General features: G+C 55.6%; 1 protein-coding gene across 1 annotated transcript; it reads left to right on the forward strand.

Moving 5' to 3' along the window:
- The first annotated feature begins 446 nt into the window (after positions 1 to 446).
- Positions 447 to 7,836, forward strand: NXNL2 (nucleoredoxin like 2). The gene is made up of 2 exons (XM_046021877.1): positions 447 to 748; positions 7,668 to 7,836. Exons 1-2 carry the CDS (start codon positions 447 to 449, stop codon positions 7,834 to 7,836), a joined length of 471 nt encoding a protein of 156 aa, XP_045877833.1.
- Positions 7,837 to 17,868: the final 10,032 nt, after the last annotated feature.

A 17,868-nucleotide genomic window follows, 5' to 3' on the forward strand; every position in this document is an offset into this window, starting at 1 on the left:
AGAGTGGAGGCAGTGTGTGAGGAGGGACTGGGCGGAGGGCAGGCAGAGATCCCAGGAGGGTGTGGAGGGCGGAGGCGCCGGGGCGGGCCAGGCAGCTCCGCCTCCTGGAGGCAGGAGCTGCTGCAGACACCGCTGCTTCTGGGTTGCGGGTGTCTGTGAGTCCCCTTCTTCCCCCGTGCGCTCGCCTCTGCCCCAGCGAGAGGCTGAGGCCCAGGCTGGCTGGAAGAGCAGGTGGGGCCCCAGGTCCCCGCACGGCACTGCTGCCCCGCCCCCGGCAGGGATCTTCCGGCCGCAGGTGTCCGCCCCCACCGGTGTCTGTCCCGTGCAGGTGTCCCTCCTGTGCAAACGTCCGTCCGGTGCAGGTGGCCCTCCCGCGTAGCAGTCTGTGCGCTCCCGCTCACTGCCGCTCCCCGCCTCCCGCAGGTGTCCCCCACTCCAACTCGGCCATGGTGGACGTCCTGGGCGGCCGGCGCCTGCTGACCCGCGACGGGGCGTGGGTGGAGGCCGAGGCTGCGCTGCAGAACAAGGTGGTGGCTCTGTACTTCGCCGCCGGCCGGTGCGCATCCAGCCGCGACTTCGCACCGCAGCTCCGCCGCTTCTACGCTGAGCTGGTGGAGGAGGCGCGGCCTCCTGCGCCCTTGGAGGTGGTGTTCGTGTCCGCGGACCGCAGCGAGCAGGAGATGCTGGACTTCATGCGCCAGCAGCACGGCGCCTGGCTGGCGCTGCCCTTCTACGACCCCCTCCGGCAGTGAGTGGGTCGGGGCTGGGTAGGCCCTCGGATCTCTCCCCTACCGCGTGCAGGCCTCTCCCCTGTCCGTCCCCAGTGCTCACCGCTCCAGCCACCCAGCGGCTCCAGTGGGGCTGCTGCCTCTCCCGGGGCTTGGGGAACCTTGCTTTGTTCCCCTTGCCAGGCCTGGCTGCTGTGGCTGCTGCGGGGGTCGAGACCTCCCTCAGAGGGGCTTGGGGCTTGGGGAGGAGTGTGGAAGCAGGAGAGGGAGCCTCAGGAGGCTTAGGTCAGAACTGGGGACACTGGGTGCTGCCGCCGTCAGCGGCCCTGGGGGGAAGGGGGCAGCAGGGTCACCAAGGCTGGAGGAACGCCCTCCCTGCTGGCCTGGGTGCAGTTTGACTGTGATTTCCAAACTGTAGAAAGAACCAAGCCTCTGGACTCCCGCAGAGTTAATGGCAGAGGCCAAGAAAATTCACCAAGGAGAGGAGGGAAACAGTGGGAGAGGGTGAGGAGGGGGGACCTGAGGTGAGGAGGGAGGATGTGGTAGGGAAGAGAGAGAAGGTGGGAAAGCGAAGGAAGGAGAAAGTGGGATGGAGGACTTGGGATGAAGGAGGTGGGAGGGAGGAGGGAGGACAGAGAAAGTCGGATGGAGGAGGTAGGGAGGAGGTGGGGGTAGGGGGAAGGACACAGAGGGTGGGAGAGAGGAGGGAAGGACAGAGAAGGTGGGAGGACAGAGAAGGGGAGGGAGGAGGTGGTGGCGAGGAGGAAGAAGGCAGGAGGGAGCACGGTGCGGCTCTTGGCAGGGCTGGCAGAGTGGAGTGAGCAGGACACTGATTGTCCGTTGAGGTCTGTGCTGTGGCAACAGCCTCCAGACTTGGGTGTACATAGCTCCTCGCAACTGTGTTACCCCAGCAGCCCTGTAACAGATATGGAGTGAGTTTCTGGGTGTGTTTTCCAGGGCCATGCTTTTCTCTGGGGGCTGTTAGTCAGTGTGGTGTGACACCCACCACCCCCCCCCGTCCCCCTTAACACACAGGATGGGTGATGGTGAGGACGTGAGTCTCAAGCCTCCCAGGTGGACGCCTCATTCCGGGAAGGTCTGACTGATGGTTGGGGTACGTGACAGTGAAAGTAAGTCTGAGTGGGGATGTAGCGAGGATGGGTCTCAGGGATTTACCTGGCAAAAGATGTGTTACCGGGTCTCTTCTAGTGGTAGTTGTGAAATGGCCCTGACCTGCTTAGCGCTTAAGTCACTTGCAGCTTTTGAGCAGAGACACTCAGTTTGGAAAGTGACAGTGTGACCGTGTGGGTAGTCAGGCAGACCTGGGGGTCTGGGCAAAGCCCGCTCTGGGGTTTCTTGAGTGGTGATGGAGGCGAGGCGTTCTCTGCCCAGTGTCACGGTGTTCCTGTGTCTCATTTGTGAGTTTGGAGCTGTGGTGGTGGTTGTGTGCCCCATTTCACAGATGCGCTGCCAAGGCACTGAGGGGGCCTGTGCTCCTCACTCTGAACCTGACTTTATGCCCTGGTGCTTCCTTTCCTCTTCCTCTCCCTTCCAAGGGGTTCCAGGGGACCACAAGCCTCTGCTCTGCTCAGCCTTGCCTGGGGAGGGCCTGGCCGGGTTCCTCCTAGTTCTCCGGGGATGTGGTCACAGCCCCTGAGGTCCACTGCCTGCGCCGAGCAGTTCGGGGCCCGGGCAGCCAGCCTGGTCTCTGGAAGAAGCCAGCCTCAGTTTTCCTTCTATGAGGTTAGCTCCTTGTCCTTCCACTTCCTGGACGGGACCTCATTAGCGCTCCTTGCAATTTCTATGGTAGGAAGTGGGCTATTCCATGGGAATGTTTGGAGCTGCACCCCGAGTTCTGCTCATTCCAGCCTGAATACTCAGAATCAGATCACAAGCAACATGGAAATAACTCGCACAGGGACGCCTGCAGGCAGCCTTTGGGGAAGTTTCTGGAGGTGTGGAACACAGCACACTCTGTGGTACCTGGGGAGGTGGGACCAGGAAAGGAGTCACCCGGGCCCCACTCAGTCATGGTCAGGGACCCTAGGCTGTCTTCCCTAATGGCCACCCACTGCGACTGCTGACCTGTTGCGTCCGGGATGAGGAGGAGAACTCAGCAGAGAGCCCGCACGGGGGTTCCCTGGGTATGGTCAGTGGCCCGGATGGCTGCTGGGCGACCACAGCCCTCCTGCCTGGGCACACACTTGCTTACTGACATCCCCGCAGCTGGTGCCTCTGAGCAGCCTGAGTGTGGGGATGACACCATGTCCCGTCTTCCTGCCCTTTGTTCCCGGCCAAGTGCCCGAGCCTCCAGTTCTGCGTCTGCCGGCAGGAGTTCCTGTCTTCCACTGTCACGTGCAAAACCCATTCCATGGCGATTTTCATGGGAGTTATGATCGCTCTGGAACTTCAGCAGGCCCCCAGTCCGCTCAGCAGGCCCCCAGTCCGCTCTGGCTTCGATTGCCCCTGCCATGGGCCCAGAGGATGGGTGCTTCAGCGTCCAGGCTGACAGGTCTGCGTTGGACGGAGAAGACAGTTGGCTGTGGCTTCATGTCTTGGGTAGAGAATGGCCCCATTAGAGCTGTCCCTTCGGTGGGGTCCAGTGGGTGCCGCTGCTAAGCTTCTCAACAAGCCCTATGTTCCAGCTCCCCCGGCCTCCTGACTCGGTACGTCCCTGTCAGGTGCCGATTCTGCTGAGTCTGGTTTTCTCCTCCTTGCTACTTCCCTCACTTAGGGCCTGGACCCCTGGCATATTCTCACTCATCCCCTCTGCCTCAGTGTCTGCATCTGATGAACTCTTTTTCTGGAACCTGCCGCCTCTCGTCAAAGGCAGTGTGGTCCCACCGGGGCTACCCCGGCTCTCTGGGGCTCAGTCCATGTTTGTCTGCCCCACACTCACCTCCTGTTGCCCCCTTTGCACCTGTGTTCCCGCCAGACTGGACAGCTGGTGTTCCAGAATACCCCCTACCTTTCCCACCTCCAGAGCTTGCCCAGGTGCTGCAGCCACCTGACCCTGGAGCCCCCATTCCCCGCTGGCAGCCCCTCCCCATGCCCCGGGGACACTACCCACTGTGAGGGGTGCCCCCGCAGTCTCTAAGCTTGGGGGAGACCCTGTTCAGTGCTTGCTGCCTGTGGGCTGTGTCTTTGGTGGGTGGTTGGAGCAACAGGAGAGATTCGCTGGCCCACAGTCTGCTGGGGGGGCCAAGATGGGAAGAGGCTGGAACTGGAGTTGCTATGGCAACCTGGAAGGGGTCATGCCAGGGAGGAGGAGGCGCTGTGTTTGGTGAAGGGAGGGATCCGGGACCGCAACAGCGCCCAGTGCCCAGGGCTGGGAGGAACTCGGATGCCCCCAGACAGTCACAGTGCTCTGAGTTCTCACACCTGCGATGTGCGCGGCTACAGGGCTCTCCTTTCCAAGGCACAGCCTGTTAGCTGGGGACACAGTGGAGATGCTTATGAGCCTCACTGGGCGGCTCCAAGGTTACGGTTGTCCCCAGGTAGAGGCTGCCAGGGCGGGGATTTGAGGGCCCAGAAGTCTGACTCTGAAGATATTCTGGAGCAAATGTCTATTCCAGACTCCACCTCACTCCCCTAAGCCCGGCTTGCCTTGTGCTCCCACCAGCGGTGTCAGAGCTGGTTTTCTGTTGAGAGGGATGAGAACACAGCAACAGCTCAAACCTTAAACAGCGAAGGTTGTTGATTGGCTTATCTTCAACACCCTGCAGCCAGGAGCCAGTGTTGAAGGGGTAGGGAGGCCAGTGAGGACGGTTTCCTCGGCTTTCTGCCATGTGTGCTCCGTGCTCAGGCTGCCCACAGTGGCCACCGGGCAAATCCAGTCCCTCCTCGAGGGATTAGAAGGGTTGCTGCGTCTCAGGCTGCACACCCTCCCACTTTCTCTTCCCTGGCACACACACAAGTGCTGTGTGGAGCCTCACGGGTTCTGAGTCTGCTGGGTACCCATCCCGGGGCTGGTTAGTGGAGCCATTGGACAGTAGCCCGGCTGGAACAGGCTGGGGCTCCCCATCAGTAACAGCTAGTGTTTTTTGAGCATTTATGTGCCGATCCCTTAGTGGAGCTGTACGTCTATTTACCATCTCCCCTTCCCAATAACCCAGGCAGGAAGGTTCTGTTTTTCCCATGGTGTAGGTGAGGACTCTGGGGTGCAGGGAGGCTGGCTAGCTTGCCCCTGTGCCTCAGCTCGTTCATGCCAGAAAGTGCAGGGCTGCGGATGGCGGGCAGCAAACCACAGGCTCTGCCCACCCACGCTGTCAGGGGCATGGTTCTCAGCTTCCCTCCTTGGGCTGCCTGGATGGCAGAGGGGGCGAGGGATGCGGGAGACTGGCAGGCCTGAGCCCCTGCGGGATCGTGGGCTCCACCCCTACTAGCAGGAGCAGGAGACTCTCCCTGCTGAGGCAGCTTCTGCTGGTCGGGTCCCCATGCCCAAAGCCCCACTCCTGCCGACCAGCTCGTCCACGGTGGGGCCTGGATCAGGAGCAGCTGCCACATGGGGAACCTGGCAGGGTTGTGGGTGCAGAGTCAGGAATGGCTCTGCCAGGAGAGGCCCTCACCACCCTCTGGGATGCCCCAGGGACCCCTGGCCTTGAGGGTAAGCCCCATCGGGACCATAGTGAGACAGTGGGCACGCTGCCCACAGCAGAGGCCCAGACAGAACCTATCAGCCCCGGCTGCAGGACAGAGCCTCTCACGGGCCACTGCCGTTTGCTGCAGTGGTTACACCAAGGGCTACCGGGAGGTTCCTCTTTTCTTCATGTTTGTTTTATGCTTTGGGGGAAAGCTAATTTGTTTCAAACTTCTGGGATTGTACAGGATTCTGAAAACGCTGGGGGGGGGGGGTCGTCTCCCCCCCCCCCTTACCTGGGTCACACCGTGTACTACCCACCCCCCGGCCCCACTGCCCCAAGTTACCAGAACTGCGGGCTGGTGAGCGAGGTCTGGGCTTGTCCCCCGGTTGGTGTCTCTCGGCATCTGTGCCTTGCCTTTGTTAGGCCTGGTGTCTGTGTCAGTAATGACCACGTGTGTGTGGTAGCTGACTTGTTTCTCTCAGACATTTGTGACTCCTCACGTGAGTAACTAGGGGACCCCATGCAAACCGGCTTCTAGAAGCTGCTGGAGGCGTAGTCAGACCAGTGCGGGATTTCTTGGGGAACCTGCAGTCTGGGCAGCGGTGGGGTGTTGCAGGAGTGAGTGCGCCCACCTGTGGGCCTCCACGGGCAGGTGGAGTCCACCGCGGGCCAGGACTGGCCACCGCCAGACTCCCAATGCTCCCGTGTCTTCCATTCTCCCTCAGGCGGTCCTGGCAGAGCCTGCTCCATGCGTCTTCCCTGGAGCCAGGTCCGGTTTGTCTGTGACTTCTGTGTTCGGTGTGCCTTTCCCAGCGTCTGCTGTGGCGGCACTGGGCACACTTCTAGGATCAAACACACGGTTCGTCTACACAGATACTTGTTCAGAAAAGAGTGTTTAAGACCACAGCTTACTGTGTCTAATGGTGTCTGCAGCTGGGAGTCCAGAGAATATTCTGCATTGTTCTCTTCTATTGGGGTTGTAGTCTGAGCTGCTGTTTTACAGGTAGCATACCGTTATTTAGTTTTTAAACTCATTCTAAAAATTATTTCATTTGGTTTCCAATTTCCAATTAGCACAATTTCTGTGTGCTATTGATTATTTGAAACTTATTTATTTTTTAAGATTTTTTAATACATTTGAGAGAGAGGATGAGCATGAGCAGGTAGAGGGTCGGAGGGAGAAGCAGACTCCCTGCTGAGCAGGGAGCCTGACCAGGGTCTTGATCCCAGGACCCTGACCAGGGTCTTGATCCCAGGACCCTGAGATCATGACCTGAGCCGAAGGTAGATGCTCAGCCAGAGCCACCCAGGTGTCCCTGATTATTTGAAATGTGTTTCAAATAATTGAACACCCTTTGTGGCTGAGAGTATGCTGGTTTTGTCGTTGTCTTCTGGAGGTTTGAAAATGAGGCCATCTCTGTTGGGTGGAGATGGATACATTTTTTCCTGCTTGATTTAGGCTTGTGTCTGTCTGATCTGGGAGCCGGAAGGCAGCAGGAGGGCCACGGGCTCCACCGGGAGATGTGGCACGGGCGGCTCTCACGTGCGTCTTTCCTTCCACGCAGACCACAGTCTTGAGGGGGCAGATCAGGGAGATCAGTTACTGTTTGTGGGAGCCCTGAGCGGGCTGGCCTGGGAAGTGGGGAGTGATTTCCCTCAGCCGCCCTGTCTTGAGGATAGTAATCCCGGGGAAGGTTACGGGGAAGAATCAAGAAGGTGGACGTTCCTTCCCATAAGTGAACACAAATAATTTGTAAAAAGGTCTCACAGGGCTGCATCTGACAAAAAACAGAGCCAAGAAATGTGTCATAACGTTGATCAGCCTGTCCTCGAGTTTGCTGGGCAGAAAGTCTCACACGGCTTTGCGTTGGTCTAGAGCTCACGGAGTGTTCACTTGGACTGCTGCGTGTCCCCGATATTTTTCTGCTTCTTGAATGTAGGAGGGATATAAATTGATTGGGGGTGTCTGTGGTTTTAGAATTGCACTGTCCAGTATGATTGACACCTGCCACGTGTGACTACTGACATTTAAATTAGCCGAGATGAAAAAATCGTTTTCTCAGGCTTGCAGCACCGTTCAGCTGCTCCGAGGTCCCACACAGCTGGGGTTGGAGCAGCTCAGGTCTGGAGTCCCTCCCTCCCTTCTGATGCTCCTCTAGCATAGCCCTGGCTTAGGACAGGCCGGCAGCAGGGAGAGCAGGTGCAGAGGGCATGGGGGAGGGTGAGCCGGCAGGCTGGGGCAGAGACTTAGCAGCGTCCGCAGCCCTCGGGGAGGCCCTGGTTCCCTCGAACGTGCCCGTGGGGACCTGTGCGGCTCCTGCTGACCTGGCCCTCCCCACCCTCTTCTCTCCCGCAGTGAGCTGAGGACCAGGTACCACATCTCGGTCACCCCCAGACTGGTGGTTGTGAAACCGAGCGGGGAGGTCATCACCGACAAAGGGCGGAAGCAGGTCCGTGAGCAGGGGCTGGCCTGCTTCCAGAACTGGGTGGTGGCCGCCAACATCTTCCAGAATTTCTCCGGATGACATGGGGGTCTCCAGGCCCAGGCAGGTGTGCAAGCACGGGAGAAGGGGAGCTGGCTGGTTTCCAGTCTCTGCCTACCCTGGGGGAACTCATGTCAGAGCAGGGGTGCAAACACCGCCCAGAAAGAGTGCCCTCAGGCAGCCTGTGAGGAGTTACAGTGATTATTAGCATAGCGTTCTCAGCGGGAGCTTGAGCTTGAACACGCTCATGAGGAGCTCCTAGAAACATGTATTTATACCGGCTCTTTAGGTGAGATGATACATTTATTGATACATTGTCTGGAGCTCTGTATATGTTGGTGACTTGCTCTCCCCCTGCATTTATTGCTGAGGTTTGCGGAAGCCACGTGCTTTAATAAAGAAACCTGTTTCCATCAGAGCCTCTGATCTCCTTCTTCCTTGCGGCAAACCAAGTGCGCTTGCGAGGGAGGAGTGCTTTGGGAGCACCATTCTCAAACGCTTGGTTCTGTTTCCAAGTCCCTGAGCTTTTCCAAGCTGTGTCTGCATCTTCAAGATCTGATGTGCGTCTCGGAGAAGCTGCAGGTGGATCCGGGAAGCAGAGGCCCACGCACTGTCTTTGCAAAGAAGAGGAGGAGGTGGTCTGTCTGGGGTTCCTCGCCAGCTCCTGCCTTCCCTTGTGCTCATGCAGCTGGGATCCAGAAATACCGGGTCCCCTCTGGCCCAGTTCCTACCTGCTCCCCGGCCGGGACCCTGGGCTAAGGGTTTGCGGCGTGGCTGTCCCTCGGAGGGCACCACACAGACACACCACATACTAAACACACACCACAGAACACACACACACACACACTGCACAGACACACATGATACAAACAACACATGCACACAGCACACACCTCAAGTGTGTTCTCTGAGTCCCTTTCCACCTCCCTCCTCTGTAGCCTTCTGCTCTGGGTCCATGGATATACAGAAAGTGTGTGGTGTGTCTGTCTGTCGGGACAATTTTTTTAAAAATTTTTTAAAGATTTTATTTATTCGAGAGAGAGGGAGAGACAGAGGGACAGGGAGCACAAACGGGGGGGGGGCGGTGGGAGAGGGAGAAGCAGACTCCTGGTGGTCGAGGAGCCCAATGGGGGACTGGATCCCAGGACCTGAGATCATGACTTGAGCTGAAGGCAGATGCTGAACCCACTAAGCCGCCCAGGCATCCCAGGACAGTAACAGGAGTTTAATGTCTTTTTTCTGTGTAGTTTCTATTAATCTGAGTTCTTTCCCTCCTTGTTTATTGAGGAGGACTCCAGGGCACCCTGGCAGGTTTGGGGGATTAAGTAGAAGCCCATCGGTTTTCAAAGATTGAAGGGACCCCATGGGGTTGGTGAGACCACAGTGGGGTTGGGCTCTGAACTCCCCTCTAGAATGGTCTTACTGGTTCATTTTGAAGGTGACCCCTGCGCTGGCCATGTCTGTCAGGAAACCCCCTCCCTTGGCCCACTGTGGGCAGAGACCTGGCCATGGCTCCTCTGGGCGCCCTGGGTACAGTCCTGATTCACCTGGGCTCCCGTGCGCTAGTCCCGTCTTTGGCATGAGAGGCCTCACAGCCACCTCTGGATGCAGGTGTGGAGGGTGTCCCTGGGGCAGGTCTGATGACTCCGACTGTGGTCCGTGGTCCTTGGTGCCGGCACCAACTCGCACGGCTGTGGTCCTTGGGGTCGGCACCACCTGCTCCCACTAGGCCTCCCAGCACGTCCTACTGTTGTTTGCTCTTGTGTTTCCCCAAATTTAAAACCCCTGTTCTGATTTCACTCTGTGAGGCAGTGCAGTTGCATGTGTTCAAATGGCGGGTTTGCTTGAACCGTGAGAAGTTCATTTTCAGTGTGCAGTACCACAGGGAAGGTTCCTTTTTAAAATTTTTATTTAATTTAGTGAACCAACCAAGTGCTGCGTGAGCCTCCTTTTCTGTCTTGAATGGCATCTCTCATCTTCCCAAGGCCCCCAGTTGTGTCTGCGTGTTTTCTGTGACCTCTGCGTCTGCCTGACATGGTCGTGGAGGAAGAGTGTGGCTCAGGACTGTCTCTGCACGCTGAGGGTGTGGTAGCAAGTCACCCTGGATAAATCTGGATGTGGGTTAGAATCCTGGACCACATCTCTCTGCACCACAAGGAAGCTCCCTGCAGCCACGGGCTCAGTCCTGCCATCAGAGAACAGCAGTGGGTAGATAGTAGGATTTCCACTGGTTACCTGCCTCCTGAGACGCCACCTGCTTCTCCCCAAATACAGCTCTAGAATCACTCTGTCTCCGGCCCGTCCTCTCTCAGTTCCTCACATACGGTGTGTTTAGTGTCTGGGTTCAGTCTGCTAGGTTCCCTGGTCCTCCTGATGCTGCATCCCGGACATGGGGCCTCACCCTAACCCACTGACTGAAAGAAAGCCCCAATGGGACAGGACCAGGGGATGGGGTGGACTTGTCCATGGAGCAGGTTCTTAGCGAAAGAAATTTCATGAGACTTCTGGAAAACAGGCCAGGAAGAACATTTTTCCCAGCCATGGCAAAGCTCTCTGCTGCTGCCAGGTTTTGTAAGACTCTCTGCGGGGTCCTCTCTCCTCCCTCGCTCCCAGCTTCAGAAGGAACCCACTACCTGCAGGCGTGGGGGGCTCCCCTTCCGGTGGGCATGAGGGCACCCCAGGGCTTCTGCTGTGGAGGTCTCTGCTGGAGGGCCTGCTGCCTCAGGCTTCTGGGGGCTGTTCTAACAGCGCAGTTGGTTAAATGCACACACGAACATAAATGGCCTGTGCAGTCGGAGCTCATCCCGAAGTGCAGAATAGATGGATTGGAGAGGTTCTTTCCTGCATCCCTGCCCACCGTCCACCTGGGACAGGTGCCTTCCCCGTGGCCCTGAGCCTCCCGCACTCAGGTGCTCTCTGCACACTCTGCCTCTGGTTGCCCGCCTGCTTTAAAGGCCCAGAGGGTCAGTGCAGGACCTCGAGGGTTGGAAGGAACAGGCCATGGGGAGGAGGGACCGCTCTGGGGCTGTGTCAGGAAAGCCCTTCACGTCTGGATGATAAATAGAACTTGTATGACTCGGGTTTACATAAGAAGTGACTTTTTCTGTGACAGGACTAGTGGACAGGTGACTACCAGAGCAGACAGTTGACCCAGACACACAGGGACTCCTGCCCATGTTGTCCATGGAGCACCCATGAAACGGGAAAGGTCAGCAGGGACCTGCAGAAGTGCCAGCAGGCTGAGCAGGGCCCCCGGGCTCCCAGGCCGCCAGCCAACGCCCACCCCGTGGTCAGAGCAGCCACGTGGGCAGGCCTGTTCCCACAGAGCGCGTTCTGAGCGCTGAGAACATACAACACGCTCTGGCTGAGGGCTTCCTGTTTGGGGCGGCATGGGTTCGAACTGGCCCCCTGCCTGTCACTTGGATAGCCACCACGGTCCCTGTCTGGGCTCTGGGTGTCCACCCCCCACCTCCTAGAATGTGAAGTCCACACAGCAACGAGGTCTGTCCTTCACGTGGAAATCTGGTCGTCTTATGTCCCTACTTCCCAGTGCCTCAGACTGTGGCCAGGTCTTCCTGGGACCGCCCTCCCATTTATCTGGGTCCACTCGCTCCTCCCAGACAAACCCCTCGTCCTTCCTCCCCATGAGTGTCCTGGTCACCTTCTCACCATGCTCAGGCTGCCTACGTGGCTCCTCAGAGGCTCCTTCCCTGACCCTCCTATGCAGATGGCACCCCCCTCCTTCTGTGCATCACTGGCATGGACACCCTTCTCTGGGTTTCCATCTGTCTCTCTAGCTGTCTGTCAGTCATTCATCATATCTGTCATCTACCACATTGTTCTAGTGTGTTTGTGTCATATCCATTATCCATCCATCCGTCCGTCCGTCCATCCACCTATCCATCCATCATGTCTATCTACATCTTTCTCCCTGACCAGCAAGTAACTACTTTGAGAGCAGAAACCGCATTCATATCTGGTTCAGAGAACCGGTGCATACTCGATGCTGCATGACTACTTGTTGACTGAATTCCCAGATTCTATTTATTTATATTCATTTATTTGAGAGAGAGAGTGCACGAGTATGAGCTGGGGAAGGGGAAGGAAAGGATCTCAAGCAGACTCATCACTGAGTGCAGAGCCGACGTGGGGCTCAATCCCATGACCCTGAGCCAAAATCAAGACCTGGGCCAAAATCGAGTCAGACACTCAACCGATGGAGCCCCCCAGGTGCCCCTGACTTACTGGATTCTAATGTCTACTGAGCATGACTGGGGGTGGCCCTGTAGAGTACTGTGTCCAGCCACAGAGCAGTGGGCTCAATGCTGATCTTGAACCGTTGCTGTGTTGAGCGCCCATGTCCAGGTGACTCCTAGCATTTCTGTTGGAACAGAAGGAATTTGTGCATGAATTGGTAAAGAGTGAAGGAGAGATAGGTCTCTCCCTTTCTGAAGTGTGTGTGGGGAATAACCTTTCTCTGCTGGTTGGTCATGGCAATGGCTGCGCTTCGACAGCTCAGGTGTCTCTAGTCCGGGTGACAGCACAGTGGAGCCCTCCTGAGGCCAAGTGCACCTGCTGCTTCCCTGGGCAGTAACTGGCCTGAGTCTGGCGGGGTGCCCACACTCTCTCTGAGCTCATGGCAGCCTTGCCTCCTGAGCCTGAGTGCTGAGCCTGCCTACAGGCTCCCTGTCTGAGTCCAGCCCCGCCTTAGGGGCCGCCACTTACTGTGTGGCCACAGGTGGCCCCTGTCACGCCAGGCCAGGCCCCCCAGCCAAGGGAACCTAGGAAATGTTGGGAAGGTGCCAGGTGTACGGAAATGCACATCCAGCCCATTGTGATGGGCTTCTGCCGGGAGGAGCTGTTTGGCGATGTTTCATTGTAACTAATTTATATCCCATCAAGTGGCCACCTGTGGCTTCCAGCTGCACCTGGGACTGTGTCAGTGATGGCACACTCAGCTGCCCAGACTCGGTCCCCTGGCTGGCCCTAGTGGACAGCTGGTGCCGTGACGCTGGCTCTGAGCGGGACTGTGGCTGGTCCGAGGACCCGGACAGCCTTCCGGCCCTGTTCTCTCTGCGTGCTTGCACGTGCTCGGTCTTCCTGGCCTCACACGGCAAGCACACTCTCGTTTGGCATGTTGGTAGCTAATCTTCCCAGGCTTTGTCTTAATTTTCAGAATTCTCTTGGGTATTCTCCAATATGTAGTTTTTCCACAACAAGCTAGACATTGAGACCCAGTTTGGAGGAGAAGCTGCTGAGATCCGTGGGTTCTCGGTCTCTCCCCTAGCTGCCCTGCAAGCTTGTTCCTCTTTCCATGTGTTTGGTGCTATTGCCTTTGTAAAGAGCATGCTTTCCTCGCTTTTTATCCCTGTAACTGGTTTCTCTTTATAGAAAGGAGGCCCCTTCAGCACGTGGATCAGTCCTCAGCCAGCGTGTTGCTTTTCCCCCAGTGCTCAGTGCACACAGGGGCACCGGCTTCCAGCAACAGCCCCGTTTCCTCCTTTGTTTGGATTTGCTTCTCTTGTGCTCATCTCTCTCCTTAAATGGACTTGTAGCCACAGCAGGGACGTGGTGAGAATGTGTCTGGTTCTTCACTGTCATGTTTGATATGTTTTTTGGGTTAAGGTATCCTTTTTTTGTCATAAAAATATTATTTTCTTTCTTTTGGAAGAAACTATCCACTTATGGTAAGTGTTTTTAAAATTCAATCAGGAATGAATACTGAATTTTTTTTTTCTTAGTAGGCTCCACGCCCAGCAGGGAGCCCATTGCAGGGCTTGAACTCAGGACTGTGAGATCGAGACCTGAACCGAGATCAAGTCAGACACCTAACCTACTGAGCCACCCAGGCACCCCTGTGGAACTTTGTTTTAAAATGCCATTTTAGCTTCTGGGCAGACGATGATGTGGTTTTTCTTTTTGGACTTATTCACCCTGTGAATTTGGTGACTAGACGTACACTTTGAACTATCCTTGCCTTCCTAAGGGATGGATCCTACTTGGCCGTTTCTTATTCTTATTTAATGAGATTTAGAATTAAGTTTGTTAATGTTTTTGGAGGCTGTTTGCAGAGATATTCATCTGTAACACTGCTCATTTGGTGCTGTTTTTTCAGCATTATCTGCTTTTGTAGAGTTGGGTGCCCGCCCAGGTCATTGTCCACTCGCTCGCCTGGTATATGCTGGGTGGTCTTACATAGGGTGGAACTCTGGGCTTTGCTTGTACTTCTCAAGATGTGTTTTTCTTTTGGCAAATAGGGAATATGGAGCCATGCTCCCCAGGATTCAGTCTTTTGTTTATAAATAAACTCCTGTGTGCGTCTTCACCTGTAAATGTGCAGAAATGCCATGCACACATCTGTAAGCTAGATACTACACCTTTCTCATCGGCCATTGGGAGAGCGGATTACACACACACACACACACACACACACGTCTAAGACCAGCATCCAGCACACTGTAAACTGTATGTAAGTGCTCTTGTTACAAATACTCTTGCTCATTTGCTAACGAACCAGAATACCAAGTTTAGGTGACAGAGCCCAGTTGCAGCTTAATGGCCCCAGATGGTTGGAGCTCGAACTGCCGGTGTGTGGAGGGGCCCCTGCGTGTGGGCAGGAGCACCAGGGCCTGCAGGTAGGACAGCCTTACACACTGATGAAGTAGCTGGCGGGCTCGGCACCTGCCTTCTCTTGGTTGGTTGAAGCCCTGTTTCCATGTGTGAAAGCTGTATGTTTCCTGGGAGTGGATATCACGTCTGACTGGAGACCACGTGCCCTGCTCCTGGTGAGGTCCCACAGTGAGGAATGCAGGCACCCGCATGGGAGTGAGCATTCGGACAAATCGATGTGTCTGCACAGACTTTTCCCTGAGTGTGGATAGGGTGTCATGAGACAGGAGACTGGTAAACCCGTCCTGCTGACAGTATGTACTGGACATGTGGACGGGAACCATTAAGGCTGCCCAAGCCCTCACGGATTGTTAACTCCAAATGGTATGGGTTAGACACTGGAGCGCTGGTGTGGACAAATCCTCTGTATGGTACATAGCCTAATGTGGGGTGTAGACGAGCCTCATGATGGAAGCCTGTGAGTACCATCCACTGGCTTCTACTGGGACTCTGGACTGGAGAGTTTTCATCCAAGGGGCACTGACTAGCTTGCTGTCAGACTGTGATTGGAAATGCCATCACGACCGAAGGACATACAATAATCTTGAGCCTGAAATACCCACAATGTCTGAGCCACGCTCCCATGGGCACTCCCCAGGGTCAGTGCCCGTGAGACTTCGAAGTGTCTATAGACAGGTGGTTGTGTTTGGTCGTACAACCACTTGTTTGTAGACAACCACTTGTACATACACACTGAGGAGGACTGAAAATGTATGTCCATGGAAATACACGTGCACAAATGCCTATTGTGGCACTGTTCATAAATATTCATGATTTGTAAATAAGTACTCATAAATGTTTGAAGACTGGAAACATACCAGAGGCCATCCACTGACAAACAGATGCACGAAACGTGGTCCATTAGAACTCTGCTGTTACCCACAGCAGAGGGGTGGACGCACGGCGCACGCCATAGCGTGGATCCTTGGAAAGACCCTTGTATTGACCCACGTTGAGATGGGTCAGTAGCTTGTCTGTAAGGCTGTCATTGTCCCCATCCTCTGCGTAATGAGGGTGCGTACCAACACTCATCTCTGAACGTGCTACTTGGGACATCTGATGCTGGGTCTTCCTGGCCTGCTGAGCCTTGTGAAGAAGCTTCCATCCTCAGGGCCTGCCGGCAGGGCGGGAACACATGCAGCTGAAGAGCAGGGGGAAAAAGGGGGCCGATGCAGGACTGGTTCGCCATCAGTACCCAATTAACAAGCTCCAGAATGGGGGAGCTCAGGCAATCGACGCAAATAGAACCACCTTTTTCTGGTCCTAAGAGTGAATACAGATGATTTTTTTCTTTTTGAAGATTTTTATTTATTTATTTGAGAGAGCACAAACCAGAGAGGGAGAGGGAGAGAGAAACTCAAGCCGAGTCTGTGCTGAGGGGAGAGGCCGATGTGGGGCTTGATCTTATGACCCAGAGATCATGACCTGAGCAGACACCAAGAGTCAGATGCCCAACCGACAGAGCCACCCGGTGCCCTGAGTGCAGGGATTTAAGGGAAGTGACCGTTTGTTTGTGGAGGCATTGTTTGCAGATCTGCAGAAACATATTTTAAGTGAAATTCCTTGAGCGCAGCACCTGGTGTCTTAGAAGCTTTTCTCCATGGTTGGGAGGTGGCTGGCGCCAGGGAACGATGGCCCGCGGGGAGCAGCAGTGTTTGGCGAGTGTCCTTATAAAGGGAGGCCCTGACTTCTTCTGTTACCCCCTCCTCCCCAGGGCCCCTTGTGCGTGCTCACTCACTGGTTTTCCGTCCCTCACCTGGGCTCTGGAAGGATATTTGAGTTGAAGCTGGTTTTGCGCCTTGCTACCCCTGGCCACGTCTTTGTAAAGAGAAGCAAATTTTGTGTGGGGAAGGGGAGGCTGTTCTTATGTGGGATCTGCACAGTTAGTGTTTTCTGCAAAGTTCAGAGGAGTAAAACACCATCTTGTTTTCTTCAACTTACAAGTCCAAGAACTAGTAGGGCCAACATGGTGGCCTCTGCTGGGCTGTCCCATTGTGCCGTGGCCAGTGGGCGGAGGGCAGCTGGGCATATGGCTCTTGTCCCCCAGCAGGCACATCTGGCCTCATTCTCATGGGGATTTGGGGATTCCGGCAGGTGCAGCTCTGTTCAGAGTCACATTCGCTATCTTCCCACCTGCAGTTCTGCCCAGAGTCCTGTGGGGGAAGCCACCTGAGCGTGTGAGCACGAGGAGGCCCTGTTTGCAAGCTGTCTGCCCAGGGTGAGAGACAAAAGCCACTGCTGATGTGGCTTTAAGCACCAAATTTTTAATAAAATAATGAGAAAGCCAGCCCTCTTCATTTTATCACATCTGTGTTGTACAGCTCTGTCCTTTCTCAGATAAGTCCACATCAGAAATACGTCCCAGTGTGCCAACAAAGGTCCCATTGACAAGCTAGTTCTGGAAGCTTTTCTGAGCCAGACGTTCCACTTACAGTTTAGATGAAGCTGAGATTCTGTCATTGTTTTGGAGAACGGTCAGTTCTGTGCAATATTCCCATCACGGGGATTTTCTCTCCTGAGAAGCTGTGTTAACATTCTTTTGAACCCCAGCAGATCTTTCCAGTCACAGACAGTTTTCTGCAGTAAAGGTGTTTATTTTCACTGTTGGGATTTCATTTCTCGGGCTCCTGAACCCCCGGGCGTGTCCTGCTCACGTGCAGGAGCACAGGGTCCACCCCCGCCACGTGTCTGGGAACAGCGGGAGAAGGCGTTTCCCAGCACCAGGGAGGAAAGTAAAAAACAGTGCTGCACCTGACAGGGCTCCTCTGTGGGTCTGAGTAGGCCCTCCCTGCCCCTCCCTGCAGGGTTTAGCTCCAGCCTCCCTCTCTGTCTTCCCAACCCCACCCCTGCAATCCCCACAGGTACACATTGGCTTGGTGGTTACTGGAAATATTTATTTATTAAAATGTAAAACATGCTCGTAGTCAAAAGTGCTAAACATAACTGAAAGTCTCACATTGACAATAATGGAAATGAATTCTAATTTTGGACAAAAACCGCCCATGCTCTGGTCCCTAGAACATGAGCCACCTTCAGAAATGCGCTTCACAAATGGGATTTAAAACTGCCCCAGGCAGGGAACAGCCCCTTTGGTTGCTAACAGAAACTGCAAGTTTATTTTATGTACGCAGATGAGGGTGGCCAGCCCTGTTCAGTCCGGGGTGTGGGTCGGGGTCCAGGCCTCCGCGTCCCCACGTGTGTGTGTGTGCTCACGCGTATGTATGTTGGGGGGAGGGGGACCTGTCCCCAGATCTCCCGTGAGGGTGGGTGCTCTGGTCCCCCTGTCCTGGGTTGTGCATCTCTGGTCCCCGCCAGCAGGGGGGGCAGGTGCTCCAAGAAAGTTATTGCACTGTATCCCCAGGGGCCCAGGGAAGGGCCTGTCACACTTAACACAATGCTGTATGT

Source organism: Meles meles, chromosome 11 (assembly GCF_922984935.1).
Source record: "Meles meles chromosome 11, mMelMel3.1 paternal haplotype, whole genome shotgun sequence".
Taxonomy (NCBI): Eukaryota; Metazoa; Chordata; class Mammalia; order Carnivora; family Mustelidae; genus Meles; species Meles meles.